The sequence below is a fragment of the Oncorhynchus masou genome, chromosome 30 (genome assembly GCF_036934945.1).
Source record: "Oncorhynchus masou masou isolate Uvic2021 chromosome 30, UVic_Omas_1.1, whole genome shotgun sequence".
Classification (NCBI taxonomy): Eukaryota; Metazoa; Chordata; class Actinopteri; order Salmoniformes; family Salmonidae; genus Oncorhynchus; species Oncorhynchus masou.
The window spans coordinates 17029686-17053851 of record NC_088241.1 but is presented as its reverse complement, the minus strand read 5'-3'; the positions used below and the strand labels follow the sequence as shown (position 1 = coordinate 17053851).

Genomic DNA, 24166 nt, shown 5'->3' with positions numbered 1-24166 from the left:
CAGGATGGTAACAACAACTGCCCGAGTTACACCAGGAATGCACAATCCCTCCATCAGTGCTCAGACTTTCCGCAATAGGCTGAGAGAGGTTGGACTGAGGCCTTATAGGCCTGTTGTAAGGCAGGTCCTCAGCAGACATCACCGGCAACAACGTTGCCTATGGACAAACCCACCGTCGCTGGACCAGACAGTTGTTGAATCTTTGTTATGTTTATACAAATGTTTACACATGTTAAGTTTGCTGAAAATAAACGCAATTGACAGTGAGAGGACATTTATTTTTTTGCTGAGTTTATATCAATAGAATACTATTGTGCTATTGAGACTTTTTAATTTATCTGCAGTCCCACTAACATTTATCTAAGCAATTTGAGTGCAGTTTCCAGAGGCACTGTAATGTCTGTACCATTTCTCCCATTGAAAAGTTACTTGGCACCATCTGCTGTTCATGAGAGGTATCACCAACAGGGGCGCAGCCAGGGATTTTGGGCCCCATCACCACAGGCCACACCAACCCTGTGCAATTGCTGTCACCACACACCTTCAGAACCCAATCGAAGCCATTCAAAGCTTTAAATAACTCTACATTTGCAGGCTTGCAACTCTCTTGTAGTCCACTATTTACTGTACGATATATACTGACAGTGAGCTGTGAAAATATAACACATTGCAGACATGCATGCAGCATTCTGCATACAGTGGAATTCAATATTTGTTCAAAGACTGATACCTTCTATAAGAAATGTACTAAAGGCCATCTTTTATAGTCTAAATGACATTTTAATGGTACAATTCTTGAATGGAAAATTCTCTTAACATTAATGAATAACTTCAAATAAATAACTTAAATATACATTATCCTATGCAACTACAATAAATTAACATTATCATCTATAGAATGATATAACAAACAAAAGAATAAAATCAACAGCAGATTTTTGAACTAAGTATACATACCAACTAGAAAATAAGCTGCTGTAAAAGTGGAAACTGAAAATGGAAAATAAAACGGAAATGAAAAGGCCTGATGGTGGCGCTAGAGGAAAGGTCAAGTGGTCACCAAATCAATAGGTTTCTTTCACTTGGGGTCTTGATTGTGCACAACATATTTTATGGCAATCCAGCCATTACTTTGAGATACAGACCTCAGCGCGGGACTCTTCAACCTCAGGAGGCTGAAGAAATTCGGCTTATCACCAAAAGCACTCACAAACTTCTACAGATGCACAATCGAGAGCATCCTGTCGGGCTGTATCACCGCCTGGTATGGCAACTGTTCCGCCCACAACCGTAAGGCTCTCCAGAGGGTAGTGAGGTCTGCACAACGCATCACTGGGGGCAAACTACATGCCCTCCAGGACACCTACACCACCCGATGTCACAGGAAGGCCATAAAGAAAATCAAGGACAACAACCACCCGAGCCACTGCCTGTTCACCCCGCTATCATCCAGAAGGTGAGGTCAGTACAGGTTCATCAAAGCTGGGACCGAGAGACTGAAAAACAGCTTCTATCTCAAGGCCATCAGACTGTTAAACAGCCACCAATAACATTGAGTGGCTGCTGCCAACACACTGACTCAACTCCAGCCACTTTAATAATGGGAATTGATGGGAAATGATGTAAAATATATCACTAGCCACTTTAAACAATGCTAACTAATATAATGTTTACATACCCTACATTATTCATCTCATATGTATATGTATATACTGTGCTCTATATCATCTACTGCATCTTTATGTAATACATGTATCACTAGCCACTTTAACTATGCCACTTTGTTTACATACTTATCTCATATGTATATACTATACTCAATACCATCTACTGTATCTTGCCTATGCCGCTCTGTACCATCACTCATTCATATATCTTTATGTACATATTCTTTATCCCCTTACACTTGTGTCTATAAGGTAGTAGTTTTGGAATTGTTAGCTAGATTACTTGTTGGTTATTACTGCATTGTCGGAACTAGAAGCACAAGCATATTAACATCTGCTAACCATGTGTATGTGACAAATAACATTTGATTTGATTTGATTTACTTCACTATGAAACTCAGGTGTAAGACCTCTGGAATACTTCATGATCAGTTGTCGGCACACAGAAGGGACTTTATCCTCACTAATCTGCCCAACTTTCAGAACAGCAGAAAATTCTTCTACAATTTTTTCAGTGGTGTGGAACCTCGTGTCCAAGTCACTTATGATGGTGTCCATAGCAGTAAAAAAAACACTGTGTTCTGAAACACCGTTGCTGCACTGTCCTGAGCTCTCCTCTTGAGGTCTCATCATGGAATCTCTTCCTTTTCCTCTGGCGGCTGTGTTCCTTGCTAAATTGAGGTGCAACATCCATTTGCGTAGCAATCAGTGTTGCCTCAGACAGGAGAGACTCCCATCCATCTCTAAGAGCCTGCATCTCTTCCTTTAAGGCTCTGATATTGGCTGCCTCTGTGTCAGAGATTTTTCCTGTCTTCAATGCATTGCAGTACCTGCAATTATGCCAATTGACATGTCATTCAACACAATGCTGCCCACCTCCTTTGGGAGGTTGGGTTGGGAGTAGGGCTGGTTCAGGGGTATGGGGATGGGGAGACAGGGCTGCTGGGCTTGAAGCTGCATCTGTTGGGCCTGGCACCAGGCAGGGGCAAGTGATTTAGTATGAATAGTTTGCTAAAGGTTTGCCTGTATTGATGTCGGCAAAAACATCTCTAGATGTTTACTTTTTGCCAAAAACAAGAAAATAAAAAGAAACCACAAGTTTTATTAGTACATTGTAAATCAGTCACAGGGGTGCCATATGTGGGGGGGGGGGGGGTGGATGATTCTAAGGGATCACCAAGATTAATATTGTGATGGGTCCATATTTTATACACAACATCAATAATTTTGTATTATTCATTCATTTAAACAAATAATTAGTCCCAAAAGGGTGGTATCATTTACAAAAAATAAGAGATATTTTAGAGTAATAACTAACTCACACCTCCAGAGAGTATGGACCAGACAGTGATCAGAATTTTGAGCTCCTCAATTCAGTTGGTTTCTCCTCCTCATCGAGTCCGTTTTCAATAGTCCCGCTCTCTGATGTTCTAAGATCAACAAGTAAAAATCAATGAGTATGGTGCTTGCTTCAATTCATATACTTCACAATTCAAATATAGACAGCTAAAATGTCTAAAACAGAGGGATTACCCACATTGTCTTCTCCACGAGTGGGTCTATGTAGTCTTGGAGTTCAGTGTTGAGGGTCTCTGGCAGTAGAAAGCACAGCCCCCCGCCGATGAAGGGCAGGAGGCCACAGATGAGCATGGGCAGGGCATGGTGGTACACTTCTAGCAGATGCATCAGAGGGACCAGGATGCCTGCCCCACGGGCACACATGGAGTTCAGACCCACACCATTCTGTCTGCAAGGACGACATGAAGAGGGACATTGCAATAAATGTATCCAAAGGTGGATGAGGATACATTTTGACATGTATACACAGTATGAAGAATGAGGATATTATTCTGCTGTAATAAACAGTATACATTGGGAATGTAACTAACCTTACTACGGTAGGATAGAGCTCAGCAGTATATACATAGACAATAGTGAAGGACGCTGCTATAGCAAACTTTCCAGTCACTGCAATGACCGTCACCAATACTGGAAGGTCTAAGGGTCAAAATAAGACAGAAATAAGTAACACCAACAGGTATGTTTCAGAATATAACGCCAACTACACCAAGTTCAGGGAAATTGGACAAAGATAAAACATTTGAATGCTACACAGTATAAACACAGATAGGGTAGATGGTTGAGCATTTGCATAACTGGAAACAGCCTTTGGTAATCACCTTCAGGAATAGCAAGAATTAGGAGACAAGCTGCTCCACCAAAGAAGAGGGTGCCTGCCTGACAGGGCCTCCTGCCCAGGCGCTCCAGGAGGGTGTAGCAGCCCAGGCGAGAAAGAATCTCTGCCAGGCCAAAGATGAACTGGGTCAGGTAGATGTCCAGGCCAAAATGTCCCACATTAAGACTCACACCGAAGTAGACCAGGCTGGTCACAAACCTGCCCCAAGGGAGAGTTGGAAAAACAGCTTGTGTAAACAAGATGGGGCATGAAGAAATGCACTCCACGCTGGAATGCACTACAATTGTTGTGAATTAATGCATTTAAACAGTATTTTAAATATTGATCATAACAGATGTTGAGTTTGTATTTAGCTAAATCATTGGTCACACAAACCAGATGTAGCTCATGGTGAGAGCACGTTTCCTCAGGTTAGGTATCTTGAAGAGGTCCATCATACTGCCCGTTGTAGACGTGTTCTCAGCCTCCAGCTAGAAGAAGATGCAACTAAATAATCTACACCACAAATGCAACTTCATTTATATATATATATATTTTTACATGTTTACATTCTGTATCCCCAAATTAAAAGTATTCCAGTAAGGATTGTTAAATCACCATGTCAAGTAATGACTGGGGGACCTCTCTCCTGTTGACCGCAGCTGCCCTCTGGAGCTCCTGCCTGGCCTCATTCTGCCTGCCTTGAGTTAGTAGCCAACGGGCCGACTCTGGGAGAATCCTAGCGCGTACACACCCACACAATATTGGTCTACAAATCCCCCCAAAATGTGTGGTCATCCAAATATCCCTTCCAAAGAGGTAACTACACAATACATAAATAAGCCTTTGCTTTGATGAGAGGACAAACTCATCCACATAAAAATCAAACCTTACATGAGTATCTGGGGGCAATTTAATCGTTCCTTCCCTTCACCCGCTGCCCCCTCCACCCGCTGCCCACGCAAGCCACCATAAGGTATGAAGGTCAGGCTCACCATAAGGTATGAAGGTCAGGCTCACCAGAAGGTATGAAGGTCAGGCTCACCAGAAGGTATGAAGGTCAGGCTCACCAGAAGGTATGAAATTCAGGCTCACCAGAAGTAGACAGCCAGTAGGAGGACGGGGCTGGAAAGCACCAGCTGCAGGGCCCTCCAGTTGCGGACCCCGTAGGCAATCCACGGCAGCAACATCAGCCCCACGGCATAGAAACATTGTGAGAGGATGGTGAAGAGGGCCCGCTTAGATGTACTGGTCCACTCAGCCCCTTCCAAATAGGAAAATAACTATCACACACGACAATGGTTTGGGGCTGTCAGCTCACCCAATAGTCAAACACTGTTTGATGATTGTAGACAGTACAAGGTGTTATATTTTGGCTAATTGAGATTAGAGATTGGAGTTTATGTGGTAAGAGACAACCTGGGAGTATTGCCCCACCTAGCACAAATGTGTTCATGGCAATGCCTGATATTGTCATGCCGACCACGAACCGAAGGCTAATGTAGACATAGATGTTGGGGGAGAAGGCAGCGGCCACTCCAAACAGCAATTGGAAGAGCAGGGAAACGAGGATGGCGAAGCGACGACCAAACCTGCGGGGGTATTTCACATTTTTGGGGTGACCTCTTCACTAAACTTGTGACAATTTAAAAAGTAGGTTGTGTGTTTTACCTGTCTGCCATAGGTCCAAACACCAGGGACCCTATTAAGAGGCCGGTCATGTAGATGGACTGTGATGCCTCACTCACACCTTTGTTGTCACACACCAGGTTAAACTGATGAGAAGGAAATGAAAGAGGAGAGAATTTAGTTGCATTTGATGATAAGGAAATAGGTGGCTTCAAACATAAAGATATAAAACTGTATTTTTTTTGTGAAGAATCAACAACAAGTGGGACACAATCATGAAGTGGAACGACATTTATTGGATATTTCAAACTTTTTTAACAAATCAAAAACTGAAAAATTGGGCGTGCAAAATTATTCAGCCCCTTTACTTTCAGTGCAGCAAACTCTCTCCAGAAGTTCAGTGAGGATCTCTGAATGATCCAATGTTGACCTAAATGACTAATGATGATAAATACAATCCACCTGTGTGTAATCAAGTCTCTGTATAAATGCACCTGCACTGTGATAGTCTCAGAGGTCCGTTAAAAGCGCAGAGAGCATCGTGAAGAACAAGGAACACACCAGGCAGGTCCGAGATACTGTTGTGAAGAAGTTTAAAGCCGGATTTGGATACAAAAAGATTTTCCAAGCTTTAAACATCCCAAGAAGCACTGTGCAAGCGATAATATTGAAATGGAAGGAGTATCAGACCACTGCAAATCTACCAAGACCTGGCCATCCCTCTAAACTTTCAGCTCATACAAGGAGAAGACTGATCAGAGATGCAGCCAAGAGCCCCATGATCACTCTGGATAAACTGCAGAGATCTACAGCTGAGGTGGGAGACTCTGTCCATAGGACAACAATCAGTCGTATATTGCACAAATCTGGCCTTTATGGAAGAGTGGCAAGAAGATAGCCATTTCTTAAAGATATCCATAAAAAGTGTTGCCACCTGGGAGACACACCAAACATGTGGAAGAAGGTGCTCTGGTCAGATGAAACCAAAATTGAACTTTTTGGCAACAATGCAAAACGTTATGTTTGGTGTAAAAGCAACACAGCTCATCACCCTGACCACACCATCCCCACTGTCAAACATGGTGGTGGCAGCATCATGGTTTGGGCCTGCTTTTCTTCAGCAGGGACAGGGAAGATGGTTAAAATTGATGGAAAGATGGATGGAGCCAAATACAGGACCTGGATGGAGTCTGGAAGAAAACCTGATGGAGTCTGCAAAAGACCTGAGACTGGGACGGAGATTTGTCTTCCAACAAGACAATGATCCAAAACATAAAGCAAAATCTACAATGGAATGGTTCAAAAATAAACATATCCAGGTGTTAGAATGGCCAAGTCAAAGTACAGACCTGAATCCAATCGAGAATCTGTGGAAAGAACTGAAAACTGCTGTTCACAAATGCTCTCCATCCAACCTCACTGAGCTCGAGCTGTTTTGCAAGGAGGAATGGGAAAGAATTTCAGTCTCTCTATGTGCAAAACTGATAGAGACATACCCCAAGCGACTTACAGCTGTAATCGCAGCAAAAGGTGGCGCTACAAAGTATTAACTCAAGGGGGCTGAATAATTTTGCAAGCCCAATTTTTCAGGTTTTGATTTGTTAAAAGTTAGAAATATCCAATAAATGTCGTTCCACTTCATGATTGTGTCCCACTTGTTGTTGATTCTTCACAAAAAAATACAAGTTTATATCTTTATGTTTGAAGCCTGAAATGTGGCAAAAGGTCGCAAAGTTCAAGGGGGCCGAATACTTTCGCAAGGCACTGTACATAAGTATTCAGACCCGTTACTCAGTACTTTGTTGAAGCACCTTAGGCAGTGATTACAGCCTCGAGTTTTCGTGGGGATGACGCTACCCGTTCTTCTCTGTAGATCCTCTCAAGCTCTGTCAGGTTGGGATGGGGAGCGACGCTGCAAAGTTATTTTCAGGTCTCTCCAGAGATGTTAGATCAGGTTCAAGTCTGGGCTCTGACTGAGACCACTCAAGGCAATTCAGAGTCTTGTCCCAAAGCCACTCCTGCGTTGTCTTGGCTGTGTGCTTAGGGTCGTTGTCCTGTTGGAAGGTGAACCTTCACCCCAGTATGAGGTCCTGAGCGCCCTGGAGCAGGTTTTCATCAATGATCTCTCTGTACTTTGCTCTGTTCATCTTCCCTTGATCCTGACCAGTCTTGCAGTCCCTGCCGCTGAAAAACATCCCCGAAACAGGATGCTAACACCACCATGCTTCACCGTCAGGATGGTGCCAGGTTTCCTCCAGATGTGACGCTTGGCATTCAGGTAAAAGAGTTCAATCTTGGTTTCATCAGACTAGAGAATCTTGTTTCTCATGGTCTGAGAGTCTTTAGGTGCCTTTTGGCAAACTCCAAGCGGGCTGTCATGCCTTTTACTGAGAAGTGGCTTCCATCTGGCCACTCTACCATAAAGGCCTGATTGTTGGAGTGCTGCAGAGATGGTTGTCCTTTAGGAGAGATAGGAGAACCTTCCAGAAGGACAACCATCTCCACAGAGGAACTCTAGAGCTCTGTCAGAGTGACCATCGGGTTCTTGGTCACCTCCCAGACCAAGGCCCATCTCCCTCGATTGCTCAGTTTGGGTGGCTGCCAGCTCTAGGAAGAGTCTTGGTGGTTCCAAACTTCTTCCATTTAGGAATGATGGAGGCCACTGTGTTCTTAGGGACCTTCGATGCTGCAGACATTTTTTGGTAACCTTCCCCAGATCTGTGCCTCGACACAATCCTGTCTCGGTGCTCTAAGGACAATTCCTTCGACCTCATGACTTGGTCTTTGCTCTGACATGCACTGTCAACTGTGGGACCTTATATAGACTGGTGTGTGCCTTTCCAAATCATGTCCAATCAATTGAATTTACCACAGGTGGACTCTAATCAAGTTGGGAGACACATCACAAGGATGATCAATGGAAACAGCATGCATTTGAGCTTGATTTTGAGTCTCATAGCAAAGGGTCTGAATATTTATGTAAATAAGGTATGTTTTAAAAAATGTATTTAAAAAAACAAACAAAAAAAAAACAGGTATTGTGTGTAGATTGATGAGGAATTATCTGATTTGATCAATTTTAGAATAAGGCTGTAATGTAACCATGTGGAAAAAGGTCAAGGGGCCTGAAAACTTTCGGAATGCACAGTATCTGTGGATAGAAAAGTGAATAAAGGTTGAAAACAAGACCTAAGCATTGACTTCATGAACAAGTCAAGGCCATTCTTACATAACTAAGGTATAACTCTGATATACAGTTGAAGAAGTCGGAAGTTTACATACACCTTAGCCAAATACATTTAAACTCAGTTTTTCCACAATTCTTGACATTTAATCCTAGTAAAAATTTCCTGTCTTAGACCAGTTAGGATCACCACTTTATTTTAAGAATGTGAAATGTCAAAATAATAGTAGAGAGAATTATTTATTTCAGCTTTTATTTTTTCCATCACATTCCGAGTGGGTCAGAAGTTTACATACACTCAATTAGTATTTCGTAGCATTGCCTTTAAATTGTTTAACTTGGGTCAAACATTTCAGGTAACATTCCACAAGCTTCCCACGGTAAGTTGGTTGAATTTTGGCGCATTCCTCCTGACAGAGCTGGTGTAACAGAGTCAGATTTGTAGGCCTCCATGCTTTTTCAGTTCTGCCCACGCATTTTCTATAGGGTTGAGGTCAGGGCTTCGTGATGGCCACTCCAATACCTTGACTTTGTTGTCCTTAAGCCATTTTTCCTCAACTTTGGAAGTATGCTTGGGGTCATTGTCCGTTTGAAAGACCCATTTGTGACCAAGCTTTAACTTCCTGACTGATGTCTTGAGATGTTGCTTCAATATATCCACATAATTTTCCTACCCCATGATGCCATCCATTTTGTGAAGTGCACCAGTCCCTCCTGCAGCAAAGCACCCCCACAACATGATGCTGCCACCCCTGTGCTTCACGGTTGGGATGGGGTTCTGCGGCTTCCAAGCCTCCCCCTTTTTCCTCCAAACATAACGATGGTCATTATGGCCAAACAGTTCTATTTTCGTTTCATCAGACCAGAGGACATTTCTCCAAAAAGTACGAACTTTGTCCCCATGTGTAGTTGCAAACTGTAGTCTGGCTTTTATATGACGGTTTTGGAGCAGTGACTTCTTCCTTGCTGAGTGGCCTTTCAGGTTATGTCGATATAGGACTCGTTTTTACTGTGGATATAGATACTTTTATACCCGTTTCCTCCAGCATCTTCACAAGGTCCTTTGCTGTTGTTCTGGGATTGATTTGCACTTTTCGCACGAAAGTACGTTCACCTCTAGGAGACAGAACGTGTCTCCTTCCTGAGTGGTATGATGGCTGCATGGTCCCATGGTGTTTATACTTGCGTACTATTGTTTGTACAGATGAATGTGGTACTTTCAGGCATTTGGAAAATGCTCCCAAGGATGAACCAGACTTGTGGAGGTGTACAATTTGTTTTCTCTGAGGTCTTGGCTGATTTCTTTTGATTTTTACAAGATGTCAAGCAAAGAGGCAGTGAGTTTGAAGGTAGACCTTGAAATACATCCACAGGTACACGTCCAATTGACTCAAATTATGTAAATTAGCCTATCAGAAGCTTCTAAAGCCATGACATTCTTTTCTGGAATCTCCCAAGCTGTTTAAAGTCACAGTCAACTTAGTGTATGTGAACTTCTGACCCACTGGAATTGTGATACAGTGAATTATAAGTGAAATAACCTGTCTGTAAACAATTGTTGGAATAATGACTTGTGTCATGCACATAGTAGATGTCCTAACCGACTTGCCAAAACTATAGTTTGTGAACAAGAAATTTGTGGAGTGGTTGAAAAAATGACTTTTAATGACTCCAACCTAAGTGAATGTAAACTTCCGAGTTCAACTTTATATACAATAAGTTCCTTCAAGGGACACAGATTTAAAACACAGAACATAGTGATTGATGTCTTAGCTTTTAGGAGAAAATTTGTGACATTATGAAAACGATTGTCAAGCTGCCAAATCAAATAGCATAAACAGAACCAAACGAACTTGGGCTATCTGCACAAAACTGAACTTCTCAACAGGCAGTGCATAGAGTTCAATAGGAGTTGGGCTGGGGTAATGCAGTTATTGATCTCATCCCTACCTCTGTCACCAGAGTGGGGTTTCCTTGGGGTGTGTCGTAAACCCACCCATCTGTACAATATATGGTGCTGTTGATTCCTTGCTCTTGAATTGTTTCCAAGTCCAAGTCCACCGGTGTGAACATACGACAGCTCTCATATTCCCCGACATCATTCATTGGAAGTGTGAGATTTTTCTGTTGGTCATAGGTCAATTTGGGTCCACGGGCGAGTATCCAGTCGGTGTTGCAGTGGTGAGGAAAATTCATACCTGTGAAAACTTGGCTGAACATGTGAAAGGCCATGAATATGTTGGGTATCGATATTGCCAACAACAGGCGATTTTGAAATGCTCCAAACTCACCAACTACTGGGAGTATCTTTCCGAATGCAACCATTCTCTTCTCGCCTGGGGTCCTGCATGGAAGACATTGGAAAATGAATCCAAGAAAGCCTACCACTTTTGTAAAATAGGGGCTACCTACCTAAAACTATTAAGGATTCTTTGACCAGTGGTATCCCTTTAGGAGAACCCTTTTTGGTTCCAGGTAGAAAGGTTGGTTCCAGGTAGAAAGGTCTAGGAACCAAAAAAGTTCTCCTTCAGGGACATCAAAATAATAATTTATGGTTATATATTATATTTAAGGATCATTTTTTAATTGTACACATTGTCAGCTAAAAGCTGAATTGCAGCATACATAGGCAAGTAAGTAAGTAAGTAAATCAAAAAATATGATATGCAGTATACAGTACAATATTACAGTTAAGCAGCACTAAGCAGTCTCACAAAGACATAGGGATGTTGTAATATCTGTCAATCTGAGTAGGGGGAAGGTTCAGTTTGAGTTTGGATCGGGTAGATCTGCCACTGAATTGGCCTTTCTTCTGAGGTAGCCATTTGTTGTAATCCTGGGATTTTGCAAGCTTCTGGGCAAAGGATCTGCAGAGATGGGTGCGACCGGATTCCAGGTTGATGATGGTGGTGGTGATGATGGTTCTTCATGAAGAGCCTTCGGTTCCCTTTTGTGGTAATGTCGGAGATGTGTATGTCCCATTTTAGGTTGGCTTGGAGTGTAACACCAAGCACTTTGGTGCTGGACACAACCTCAAGTGTGTGGCCGGAGATGTATAATGGAGGAAGGTGTCTTGATTCTATGAGGTTCAGGTCATCCACAAAGGCCCAGGAGTTGGATAGGGTACCCTCTGATTTTTATTTTATTTATGCAACCTTTATTTAACTAGGCAAGTCAGTTAAGAACAAATTCTTATTTACAATGACGGCCTACCAAAAAGGCCTTCTGCGGGGACAGGGGCTGGGATTTTAAAAGAAAATACACACACACACACACACACACACAGGACAAAACACATATCACGGCAAGAGACAACACTACATAAAGAGAGACCTATGACAACATACAGTGCTTTGCGAAAGTATTCGGCCCCCTTGAACTTTGCGACCTTTTGCCACATTTCAGGCTTCAAACATAAAGATATAAAACTGTATTTTTTTGTGAAGAATCAACAACAAGTGGGACACAATCATGAAGTGGAACAACATTTATTGGATATTTCAAACTTTTTTAACAAATCAAAAACTGAAAAATTGGGCGTGCAAAATTATTCAGCCCCTTTACTTTCAGTGCAGCAAACTCTCTCCAGAAGTTCAGTGAGGATCTCTGAATGATCCAATGTTGACCTAAATGACTAATGATGATAAATACAATCCACCTGTGTGCAATCAAGTCTCTGTATAAATGCACCTGCACTGTGATAGTCTCAGAGGTCCATTAAAAGCGCAGAGAGCATCGTGAAGAACAAGGATCACACCAGGCAGGTCCGAGATACTGTTGTGAAGAAGTTTAAAGTCGGATTTGGATGCAAAAAAGATTTTCCAAGCTTTAAACATCCCAAGGAGCACTGTGCAAGCGATAATATTGAAATGGAAGGAGTATCAGACCACTGCAAATCTACCAAGACCTGGCCGTCCCTCTAAACTTTCAGCTCATACAAGGAGAAGACTGATCAGAGATGCAGCCAAGAGGCCCATGATCACTCTGGATTAACTGCAGAGATCTACAGCTGAGGTGGAAGACTCTGTCCATAGGACAACAATCAGTCGTATATTGCACAAATCTGGCCTTTATGGAAGAGTGGCAAGAAGAAAGCCATTTCTTAAAGATATCCAGAAAAAGTGTTGTTTAAAGTTTGCCACACGCCACCTGGGAGACACACCAAACATGTGGAAGAAGGTGCTCTGGTCAGATGAAACCAAAATTGAACTTTTTGGCAACAATGCAAAACGTTATGTTTGGCGTAAAAGCAACACAGCTCATCACCCTGACCCTACCATCCCCACTGTCAAACATGGTGGTGGCAGCATCATGGTTTGGGCCTGCTTTTCTTCAGCAGGGACAGGGAAGATGGTTAAAATTGATGGGAAGATGGAAGGAGCCAAATACAGGACCATTCTGGAAGAAAACCTGATGGAGTCTGCAAAAGACCTGAGACTGGGACGGAGATTTGTCTTCCAACAAGACAATGATCCAAAACATAAAGCAAAATATACAATGGAATGGTTCAAAAATAAACATATCCAGGTGTTAGAATGGCCAAGTCAAAGTACAGACCTGAATCCAATCGAGAATCTGTGGAAAGAACTGAAAACTGCTGTTCACAAATGCTCTCCATCCAACCTCACTGAGCTCGAGCTGTTTTGCAAGGAGGAATGGGAAAAAATGTCAGTCTCTCGATGTGCAAAACTGATAGAGACATACCCCAAGCGACTTACAGCTGTAATCGCAGCAAAAGGTGGCACTACAAAGTATTAACTTAAGGGGGCTGAATAATTTTGCACTCCCAATTTTTCCGTTTTTGATTTGTTAAAAAAGTTTGAAATATCCAATAAATGTCGTTCCACTTCATGATTGTGTCCCACTTGTTGTTGATTCTTCACAAAAAAATACAGTTTTATATCTTTATGTTTGAAGCCTGAAATGTGGCAAAAGGTCGCAAAGTTCAAGGGGGCCGAATACTTTCGCAAGGCACTGTAACAAGGCAGCAACACATGACAACACAGCATGGTAGCAACACAACATGACAAGAACATGATAGCAACACAAAACATGGTACAAACATTACTGGGCACAGACAACAGCACAAAGGGCAAGAAGGTAGAGAAAACAATACATCACGCAAAGCAGCCACATCTGTCAGTAAGAGTGTCCATGATTAAATCTTTGAATGAAGAGATTGAGATAAAACTGTCTAGTCTGAGTGTTCGTTGCAGCTCGTTCTAGTCAATAGCTGCAGTGAACTGAAAAGACGAGCAACCCAGGGATGTGTGTGCTTTGGGGACTTTAACAGAATGTGACTGGCAATAGATGATATCTCAGATAGGGAGGAGTGAGGCCTAAGAGGGTGTTGGAGGAAATTATAGTTGAAATGATTAATTATGTATACATTATTATCAGAACCATTAAGTTTTAATACTATTATGTTATGGTATGAAATGTATGGATTTTTGGTTAAACTATGATCAAAAATGTAGGTAAAACAAATTAATTGTCTGTACATTGCTGGTTTAAGGGAGAAGGATGGCCTCTTTTAGACAGATTGGAATGTTTGCTTTATGGGGGAGTAGGAGACAATATCCAGACCTGAAGACACTGCGCTATTGTGTGGATCGGAGAGAGTGTGAGAAACTGATGACGTCATTTTTATCTTCCCTTTAAAATGTAATGTTCTTTGTATTTTAGGTTAGTACTCTCTTGAATTAAACACTGTTACCTGACTTTTAAGACTGGTCTCGATCTATTTCATGCAAAAATGATAAACTTACAACTTATTATGAAATAGATAGAGTGTGAATTTGGTTTTGGCTACAAAACATATAGGAATTTAGAATTCCTCTATCAGAGGGTTTTATAAATAAGCATCAACCAGTGGGTCTTGTGACAGGTATACAGAGATGACCAGTTTACAGAGGAGTATGGAGTGCAGGGATGTGCAGTGATGGTATGGCCGAATGGTAAAGAACATCTAGTCGCTCGAGAGCACCCTTACCTGCGCCATTGACGTGAGCCACGAAAACAATTGGACCAAGCCGTGTGCCCTGGGGGAGGCCACAGGAGAGTTCTTGGGCCTGGGATAGTCTCATGGGATCTTGTAACCTGGCTACGGCAGGAATGGATGTTTCAAATTCATGGCATGATCTGTGGTCGGACAGATAATTGCAAAAAGGTGTTTCATTGCAATTGCGTGATCCACAAGAGCAAAGGACTTGCTGTAGTCTGTCAGGACCCATGTGCTGGAGGTGCCTCTAGTGTCTGCTGTTCTGTACAGGCAGTGGGTGGTTGAGCGTCCCTTGAGGCAACCAAACTGTTGTTTGGAGATGTTCTTCTGAATATCCTGTGTTGCCCATTCAGCAACAAAACCTTCACACAGAAGGGGCGTGAGTGAGATGGGACGTAGCTGGTCAATCCTCTGTGGATTACTCTTCAGCAGGAGGACTATTGTCTCCTTCCAATGATGTAGACACACTCCTTCACACAGGGAGGTATTGAAGAAGTCAGTCAGGTGGGTGGATATTGCAACAGCGACTTCCCCGATGAGTCTGCCACTGATGAGGTCAGGACCTGGGGCTTTTCTGGTTGAAACGGAGAGTCGTTTCCTGTGCATTTCCCATGGTTCAACAGTGGGGAGTGGCATAGCTGACAAAAATGCAGTTAGGTCTGACAGGTTTAGTGTAGGTAATGATGTGGTTACAGATGAAAACGTGGCATTTATAGCATTAGCAATGGCAGAATGGTTGTCTGGGTCGAGCCTGTCAACTTTGATGGAGATTGTCATTTTTCTCCTGGTTAGAGATTTATTTTGATGGTACCTGCTTTTTGCTAACCATAACGAGTGTAGCATACAAGTCATAAAGAGTGTACAGTGCATCAAAGATGCAGAATTTTCTTAAAAAAGGTCAAATATGTTATTTCCAGTTACATAAATAAACCTATATTTTAACCCAAGAAAGCAACCTGGCCTTTGATTAATTACACTCAGCTTATTATTACTGACCATCAAGTCGACCTACAATAGTCAGTCTCGTGTTGGATAGAAGAAATCCCATTCTGAAAAAGCACTAATATTGTGAAATAGCCCAAATGCAAGTCGTGTCATCAAGTTTAAGGCCTACCTTTACCAGGTGAATCCCTTGCCTGGCCCCCGCTATTTTGCCTGCTCAACAGGGTAAAGGTGGTAGCAGCACGAAGTACTGTAACAGTGTAGTTGACTGATGAATTGACGTGTCAAAATGTTAACTCTTGAGGGAGTTATATTATCCTGAGCCGCGTAGCAACGGTCAATGGCCCGTGACGCAAACGGGCAAAAGCCGCGAGGGAGGAGCGACAGTTTCAACTCGAACAGTAATCTGCACCAATAGATCATGTTGTCAACAAGGGAGCATGATGCATCGTCCAGAAACATAAACACATCTATTTTCCATAAAATATGTATTCGAATTTTCAAAATAGTTTTCAGTGGGAAGGCAGATAAAGAGTTTTTTTTTGTTTTAATCAAAAACAATCACTTTTGTATGTAAAAAAACAACAATATACTCATTACTCCATGTGCTTATGGCCGGTTCAAAACAACTGTGAACTCGGAAAAATACAAGGTCGAATCATGACGTCAGTGATATTCAAGTCGGAAAGTCTGAGCGAAAGAGTGAAAGAGGTCCGAGTTCCCGAGTTGGAATTCCGAGTTGGCTGACCATTTAAATGGATGTTTCCCAGTTGGAGTGCATTTTTTCGCTCCGAGTAACCAGTTCTTTTGAACGCGCATTTTGAGCCGACTTCGCTGCGAACTTTGACGGGGCACCCGGTTGACGCCCGGGAGGCAGCTCAGTTCCAAAACGAATGCAATCACCCTTCACCCGCTACAAACTCCTACCACCGGGGTAACTCGAGCCAGATAATCAAATCCCCTCATTGAATGTATTATCCAATCGACCAATAAAACCAGGGAAATACTGACTTTGGCTGTTAGATTAGTCCCAATTGGCTCATTTCTAATATTGTGTGGTTTAGTTAAGTCATGGTCGACTAATTTCTAATGTTGTGTTGTACGTCATCTAAATGATTGCCCATTGACGCCCACACTGCAACAAACCCGCCATTTGGAACCTAATCCAATTCTGTTTTGGTGACAAGGTAAAGTATTGAGTATATTGGCATACTGTAATAGTTGGCTATAGATTTCCAATGAGCCAGAATGGTCATATTAAGTATCATTGTAGCGATAAAACAAATTTCAGCAGTTGGACGCATTCAGTAACTAAAAAGAGCTGGATGGCTGCTCCGTTGACAAGAAGACTGAGCTAACTGCGGTAGCTAGCCAAGTCAGGCAGCATCAGCGTGAACGTATTGTCTTTACTAGCTAACTATCTCGTTGATATGTTTCTATCTAACACCGTCAATGTCAATACAACGGGTTAGTAAATATCTAGATAGCTAGCTAGTTTTCAGTCTGTGTGGTGTTAAACTTTGATACATGGCGTACAGTTGGCTAGCTAGCTAACGCTCTGTTCAAAACAAACCTGCGCGCCAAATTATGTCTCCGGGCGCCACACTGCAAAAAGTTAAACACCACAAGATTGAATGGAACTTACTGTTTTAGCTGGCTAGCTATGTATACTTATAATGACAACTATCTGGTGGTGGGTAAATTGTGATTGATTGTCATTTTAACTAGCTAACGTTAGTTTTTGTTGTATTGTTTGTGCTTGCTAACCCTTAATATCTTAACTTCGCTATCTAACAATGTTCTCAGACAAGACATTGTCAAGTCCGATGGAAAGTTGTTGACTAGGTAACGTTAGCTTAATGTTTTTAGTTATATTATTCGCGTAAAAAGGAGGGACTGTAGTCCGGTGCTTCTCTAGGGATATCTGGCTAAACTGATGGTGGAACTACTTTCTTCCCAAAACAGGGCAGCAGATGTTACAAAGTGCACTGACATGACTGAAACAATGGATGAAAAGATAGAGGTCTGTCCCTTGTCGGATGAGGTAGAGAAAGAACCAATGGTTGAAGATCTGGCGGACTCACCAGAAAAGGCCCAAAAACCACGGAATGAAATGAGTAGAGACATAAGTATGATAAGTCAATAATATTTATGAACCCGTTTTGCTCAATATAGACCTACACTATTAATTTATAGTTCAGTACAGGTATCTAGCTAGTTATCATCCCTCCTTTACCTTCCTCAGATTTGCATGGATCCGACTTGTTAGTTATTGCATGCACAGAGGCCTGGTTTGCTACAGTTGATGAAGCCAGCAGCACTGAATTATATTTGACCTGTTATGTTCTTCTTGCAGCTCTATCTCAAATAGTTGAAGGGAAGAGAGAGAAAAGGATGGTGCAAAGACTTGATTTCCAGGTTGCAAAACCTGCGAAGGTGCTGAAAGTTGAAAATGGTAAGATGGAGCATCCTCAGACATGCCTATCACCAAAGGCTATAGATGTGCACAGAGAACTTTTCCAAAGTGTTGTTGACATGAGACAGAATGAAGTCTGTAAATAAGTTCTCATCAGTCTTGTAGTCTATTGGGATGCAACTGTATCATGTACCAGCCCTGCTGGGATCCCATATAATGCTCCCACCACCATTTTGCCCTCAGTAGTCAGCTCATTATTTAACAGTACAACCCTAATTTTTTCACTCCCTCTCAGGTGGCGGAGATAAATTAGGAGACATTGCGAGAGTGAACCACCACCTCGGAAAGCTGAAGGTTCCAGATCTGAAACCGCTTCATACAATTCTCTTTGATATGCCAGGTAAGGTAAGTGTATCCTACACTTTTTTTTTAAAGGCTGAGTAATGTCACAATGGACACCCTTGTGTGGGTAAAACAACTTGAGAGTTGTTAGTCGGTTGTGTCATTATTGATGGTTCTTTCCTCAGATTGCCACAATGAGGAAAAATATGCGGCTGTTCAATGGCTTCCCGTTCGAGGTTGACAGTGAACCCTATATAAAGAAGAAGGAGAGGATGACGAAGTAAGAAGGAGAGGGGGTTGCACAGTTAGGACTTCTGAAACAACAATAGTAGCGTATATACTGTACCAGTCAAAAGTTTGGACATGCCTAGTCATTCAAGTTTTTTTTTTTTTATTATTATTTTGTAATGGCGAATACATCAACTAAAATAACACATCCAATCATGTAGTAACCAAAAAAGTGTTAAACAAATCAAAATATATTTGAGATTCTTCAAAGTAGCCACCCTTTGCCTTGATGACAGCTTTGCACACTCTTGGCTTTCTCTCAACCAGCTTCATGAGGTAGTCACCTGGAATGCATTTCAATTAACAGGTGTGCCTTGTTAAAAGGTAATTTGTGGAATTTCTTTAATGTGTTTGAGCCAATCATTTGTGTTGTGACAAGGTAGGGTTGGTATACAGAAGATAGCCCTATTTGGTAAAAGACCAAGTCCATATTATGGCAAGAACAGCTCAAATAAGCAAAGAGAATCAACAGTCCAAGAACTTTTAAAGTTTCTTCAAGTGCAGTTGCAAAAACCATCAAGCGCTATCATGAAACTCTCATGAGGACCACCACAGGAAAGTAAGTCCCAGAGTTACCTCTGCTGCAGAGGATAAGTTCATTAGAGTTAACTACACCTGAGAAATTTAGCCCAAATAAATGCTTCACAGACTTCAAGTAACACACACCTCATCAACTGTTCAGAGGAGACTGTGTGAATCAGGCCTTCATGGTCCAATTGCTGCAAAGAAACCACTACTAAAGGACACCAATAAGAAGAGACTTACTTGGACCAAGAAACACAAGCAATGGACATTAGACCAGTGGAAATTTGTCCTGGTTTGATGAGTCCAAATTTGAGATTTTTGGCTCCAACCGCTATGAGACTCAAGAGTAGGTGAACGGATGATCTCTGCATGTGTGGTTCCCACCTTGAAGAATGGAGGTGTGAGGGTGCTCTGCTGGTGACACTGTCTGTGATTCAAGGCACACTTAACCAGCATAGCTACCACAGAATTCTGCAGCGATACGCCATCCCATCTGGTTTGGGCTTAGTGGCACTATCATTTGTTCTTCAACAGGACAATGACCTCCAGGCTGTGTAAGGGTTATTTGACCAAGGAGGAGAGTGGTGGAGTGCTGGATCAGATGACCTGGCCTCCACAATCACTTGACCTCAACCCAATTTTAAGATGGTCTGGGATGAGTTGGACCGCAGAGTGAAGGTGAAGTAGCCAACAAGTGCTCAGCATATGTGGGAACTCCTTCAAGACTGTTGAAAATACATTCCAGGTGAAGCTGGTTGAGAGAATACCTTGACAGCTTTGCACACTCTTGGCAAAGGGTGGCTACTTTGAAGAAATATATTTTGATTTGTTTGAACGTTTTTTGGTTACTACATGATTCCGTGTGTGTTATTTCATAGTTTTGATGTCTTTACTACGATTCTACAATGTAGAAAATAAAGAAAAATCCTTGAATGAGTAGGTGTCCAAACTTTTGACTGGTACTGTATATATTTTTTACCTTTATCAGGGAGTCATACTGAGACCACGGTCTCTTTTAGAGATGAGTCCTGAATTAAATAAATGACAGAAAATACAAACATCAACATATAAATGCAAGCAGACAAAAACACGGTCATTAGAAATAAACATTAATCTGTAAAAAGGTCCTCAATCAGCTTTTTGAATTGCACTCGAGGCACCAACACATCCAATTTTAGAACATTTTGAAGTTTGTTCCACAAGGTGCAAGAACTAAAAGCTGATTTGCCCAACTCAGTTGAGACCAAAGGAATTTCCAGAGTTAACCATCCCTGAGACAGGGTCAGGTAACTTGTCTAAAGTTGAGTAATTATATTTGGTACAGTGGACTTTTTGTTTATAAATGCAAATTGCAATTTATCAACCTACTTAACTTGACATCAGAGGGCCAACCAACTTTCTGGTAGAGAATGCAGTGATGAGTACTATGATTGTCGCCCGTAATAAAGCGCAGTGTGCTATGATAAAATGCATCTAACGGCTTTAATGAAGTAACATGTTTAAACATTTATCTGAACTATTGTTGTGGGTCAAACGTACTCTATTGCACAATAAACAAGCAAACTAATGACTAGTATTTGTGTGCTCGGATTCAGGATAACATGCGTAAGGTTGAGGACCATCTGTAAAGTGTTGGACCTGGAGAAGGGTGGAAACCAGTCTGTCCTCATCGACAGGATCATGACTTTCCTCATGAGTCCCAGAATATCAGGAAAGGTGAGTTAAAGGTCGTCTTTATTTTTCAAAAAAACTCTAACAGTTTTCATGTCGTGACTGCTCTTTAGCTAGATACACATTTCTTGAGTTTGTTGTCTTGTCAAACAGAATACAAAATCCTTCCCATCTGCAGCCTGTGATCTCAAAGAGGAAGAAGAAGTCTAAGAAGAATATCTCAACCAAAGACTCTAAGAGCAAGACCAAGGCTAAGGCCAAGAGTATATCCAGCAGCCCCCGGAAGGTCAAAGCAGAGAGCAAGTCCAAAGCCATCGTTACTGATTCTAGCAGTGATGAGGATGATGACGACGATGATGACGACGAGCAAGGAGTCACAGTAGAACAAGACGAGTCAGACGCTGAAAAGAAGAGCGAGAAAGCGGGAAAGCGGGAAAAGGTGACGACCGATGAAGATACCGACGATTCTGAAGACTACGACGATGAGGTGAGGAGAACTGAAATGTTGTAATGTAAACTGATAGGTATTGTCCATTGGAAATGTGTATTTTCCCCTATTTGGTCTTGGACAATACTAGTGCCACTATATAAATATTCTAGAACTGTCATTCACAGATTAACCACAAAGTCCCTTCTCTCCTACCAATCAGGATCCCAAGTCAAATCCAGCAGCCAAGGGTAAGAGAACACCTGCCAAGAAGCGCACGCAACCAGCAAAGAAGGCAGCTCCTGCCAAAAAGAAAACAAAAGACTCCGACCAGTCTGAGTCTGATTCAGACAAGGATGATGAAGATGAGAAAGACAGCGAGAGTGAAGTTGAGAAGGTGAGATTCTTCTGTCAATCTGTCTCTGATTCTGGATTTGCTAAACTCACAGCAAGTCTTTTCAATACAAAAGTCAACTGTTTGGGTTTGTGTTCATATTATGTAACAGATCATGTCTATAATATCTGGATAGGCTTTTTACCCATTTGTCTTTATATTAAACTAATGGAATTAACTCATGGATTGATTTGTCCTCAGCCAAAAAAGAAACCGTCAGCTAAGAGGGCAGCACTGGCTAAGACTAAAAAAGCAGACAGCAGCAGTAACAAACAGAAAAATACTGCCAACAAGGGCAATGGTAAGAATATGTAGATTTACTTTTATAGCGTGTTTCATATGTCATTGGCAACCTGTAGCCTAATGCGTATTGTTATGTTTTTCCCTTGCTTGTTTTCCTACATAACAGCACTCGACAGCTCGGATGACGATGAGCCGTTGATCAAGATGATCAAGAAGCCTCCTACAGATGAGCAGCTAAAGGAAACAGTGAAGAGGTTGCTGAAAGACGCCAACCTGGAGGAGATGACCATGAAAAAGATCTGCCAGAAAGTATGTTTGCTTCTCAAATATCTGATTTGATATCACAATGTTGGTTGGTTTACCTGTAAAAGTCTAACACAACAACTTGTCTGTCCCAGGTGTATGACACATACCCAGAGTATGACCTGACCAGCAGAAAGGACTATGTCAAGCAGACAGTAAAAATGGTGAGTTACCTGTCCTCCCTTGGTGTTCTGGAATAGCAGCACTGTGCTTGCCTTATAGACTACTCAAGTCTGTCAATGTCATTACACCCCCCCCCCCCCCCAAAAAAGGTGTGTGAATGCTTTTCAATTATGTTTTATCTGGATTTCTTTGTATAACCATCTGTTTTGTTCTTTGCAGCTGATTTCCTAAAGAACATGGGAAAAGGACATAAACAGTCCTTGTGACAAATAACTGTGAATGTTCCAATGCTGGAAAAGGATAATCAAAAGAATGTGCCTACCTTCTTAGAACTGCTCAAACCACACGTTTTACTTCGTTGTGTTTGTTTTTATTTCAATCGTAATGTTTTTATGTTTTTGTGTTATGTAATTTCTAATTTGACTGCACACTTATCTTAGGTCATATGTAACATGCTACTTAAGGCTTATGCATTTGAGTCATTGCTTGTTAATAATCTGTGCTTTGTTAATACACTTTAACTTTACAGTTTTTCTACTGATCCCAAGCAAAGGGTGTTAGGCTAAACGAACAGTGTTTTAGAGATTCAAGGTTGGTCACTATAAATGGAAACATGTCCTCAGGCAATGCATGAATTCACAGTTTATTTTAAATGTATTTCCTGAATTGACCAGTCAAAATGGAAGGGTCCTCACTATAGCCATCCACTGCCTTTGCCTTCTGCGGAGGATTTCAAATCTTTCCCTCTGGTTTTGATGCACATAAAACAGCCTAATAGCAACAAGGCTGGGGTGTATTCACTAGGAACCGAAATGGGGGGCCCTACTGGAATTTGACCAATAGAAACTCTGATTTTAGTAAGTATGCGGTTTCTGTTGCAAAACATTTTGGACTAATAATTCCACTCCTTTTCCATTCTCCCTAGACATTTTGTGAAATTGTTTTGCATGGCAAGCTGTTCAATTGAGTTTTGAAAAGTATTTATTGTCATGGTCAAGTCTTCAAAAATATTCCTTGATTGCATTTATAGGACTTCATGTTTTTATATGTAAATGTGTACATTTTGTTAATCATTCCCTTTTGATGAGATCCTGTTTTAGTCCTTAATTTGTCTCTGTATGCAGTACAGGATTCTGATTTATGTAGGTACCTTGCTCAATGAAGAGTTGGATCTTTTTAGGCAATGTACCTTTGACAAAGTAAGTCATTGAATGAAAATGTCTTCCAATGTTCTGCATATAAATTTACAGATTTTTGAACGAACACTTGTCTATCTAGTGTTTTGCTAAAGCAAAGACACTCATTACTAAGGTGGTAAACAGTCACGATATTGGCCCTGTTACAGCGCATCAAAACCACAATGTCATGTAAATTGTGACTGCCTGACTGAGGTACAAACCATATTGGTCAGTACTATCTGGAATCCATGGGATGTTCCTACGTAACCATTTTACATTTAAAGTAAAATGGGGCTGAGGAATAGCTCGAGGATCCGGGATAGCAGGGACTAAATAATATTGCCTGTTTTCAAGAGGATCAAAACAGTATTATTAAACTGGGTGGTTCGATCCTTGAATGCTGTTTGACTGACAGCTGTGGCATATCAGACCGTATACCACGGGTATGACGAGATTTGTTTTCACTGCTCTAATTGTGTTGGTAATCAGTTTATAATACCAATAAGGCACCCCATAGCTAAGGGCTGTGTCCAGGCACTCCTCGTTGCGCCTAAGAACAGCTGTTAGTTGCGGTATATTGGCCATATACCACACCCTCTCTGGCCGTATTGCTTAAATGTATCATTGGGAAATTGTGGCTATTAATAATGAGTCATT

General features: G+C 41.7%; 2 protein-coding genes across 4 annotated transcripts; one reads left to right on the top strand and one right to left on the bottom strand.

The window, feature by feature from the left end:
* Positions 1-803: 803 nt before the first annotated feature.
* LOC135522189 (solute carrier family 22 member 13-like) lies at positions 804-16674 on the bottom strand. 3 transcript variants are annotated; one of them, XM_064948228.1, is made up of 12 exons: positions 15772-16674; positions 10948-11000; positions 5515-5618; positions 5281-5435; positions 4939-5107; positions 4462-4582; positions 4240-4334; positions 3848-4062; positions 3557-3665; positions 3205-3414; positions 2992-3097; positions 804-2727 (listed from the first exon to the last, which is right to left on the bottom strand). In XM_064948228.1, the coding sequence occupies exons 3-11, from the start codon at positions 5562-5564 to the stop codon at positions 3019-3021; spliced, it is 1203 nt and encodes a 400-aa protein (XP_064804300.1). In that variant the 5' UTR covers positions 5565-5618; positions 10948-11000; positions 15772-16674; the 3' UTR covers positions 804-2727; positions 2992-3018. The 3 variants fall into 3 exon arrangements, with proteins under 3 accessions (XP_064804300.1, XP_064804302.1, XP_064804301.1); XM_064948230.1 differs by lacking the exon at positions 804-2727 and having other exon boundaries at positions 2831-3097; positions 3201-3414; XM_064948229.1 differs by lacking the exon at positions 804-2727 and having other exon boundaries at positions 2831-3097.
* On the top strand, positions 16654-23594 carry LOC135522188 (protein DEK-like). The gene is made up of 12 exons (XM_064948226.1): positions 16654-16786; positions 17565-17728; positions 17956-18054; positions 18311-18420; positions 18543-18637; positions 20766-20886; positions 21020-21328; positions 21492-21665; positions 21864-21963; positions 22072-22214; positions 22304-22372; positions 22551-23594. Exons 2-12 carry the CDS (start codon positions 17593-17595, stop codon positions 22560-22562), a joined length of 1368 nt encoding a protein of 455 aa, XP_064804298.1. The 5' UTR covers positions 16654-16786; positions 17565-17592; the 3' UTR covers positions 22563-23594.
* Positions 23595-24166: the final 572 nt, after the last annotated feature.

What these genes read in the sequence shown, in the direction of transcription:
- LOC135522188 (XM_064948226.1), top strand. Translation starts at nt 17,593, where the DNA reads ATGACTGAAACAATGGATGAAAAGATAGAGGTCTGTCCCTTGTCGGAT. An exon ending in TGAAATGAGTAGAGACATAA is followed by an intron (nt 17,729 to 17,955) that starts GTATGATAAGTC and finishes TTCTTCTTGCAG; the next exon opens with CTCTATCTCAAATAGTTGAA. An exon ending in TCTTTGATATGCCAGGTAAG is followed by an intron (nt 18,421 to 18,542) that starts GTAAGTGTATCC and finishes TTCTTTCCTCAG; the next exon opens with ATTGCCACAATGAGGAAAAA.
- LOC135522189 (XM_064948228.1), bottom strand. Translation starts at nt 5,564, where the DNA reads ATGACCGGCCTCTTAATAGGGTCCCTGGTGTTTGGACCTATGGCAGAC. An exon ending in CTCACCATGAGCTACATCTG is followed by an intron (nt 4,063 to 4,239) that starts GTTTGTGTGACC and finishes CCCTTGGGGCAG; the next exon opens with GTTTGTGACCAGCCTGGTCT. An exon ending in AATTCTTGCTATTCCTGAAG is followed by an intron (nt 3,666 to 3,847) that starts GTGATTACCAAA and finishes TTTGACCCTTAG; the next exon opens with ACCTTCCAGTATTGGTGACG.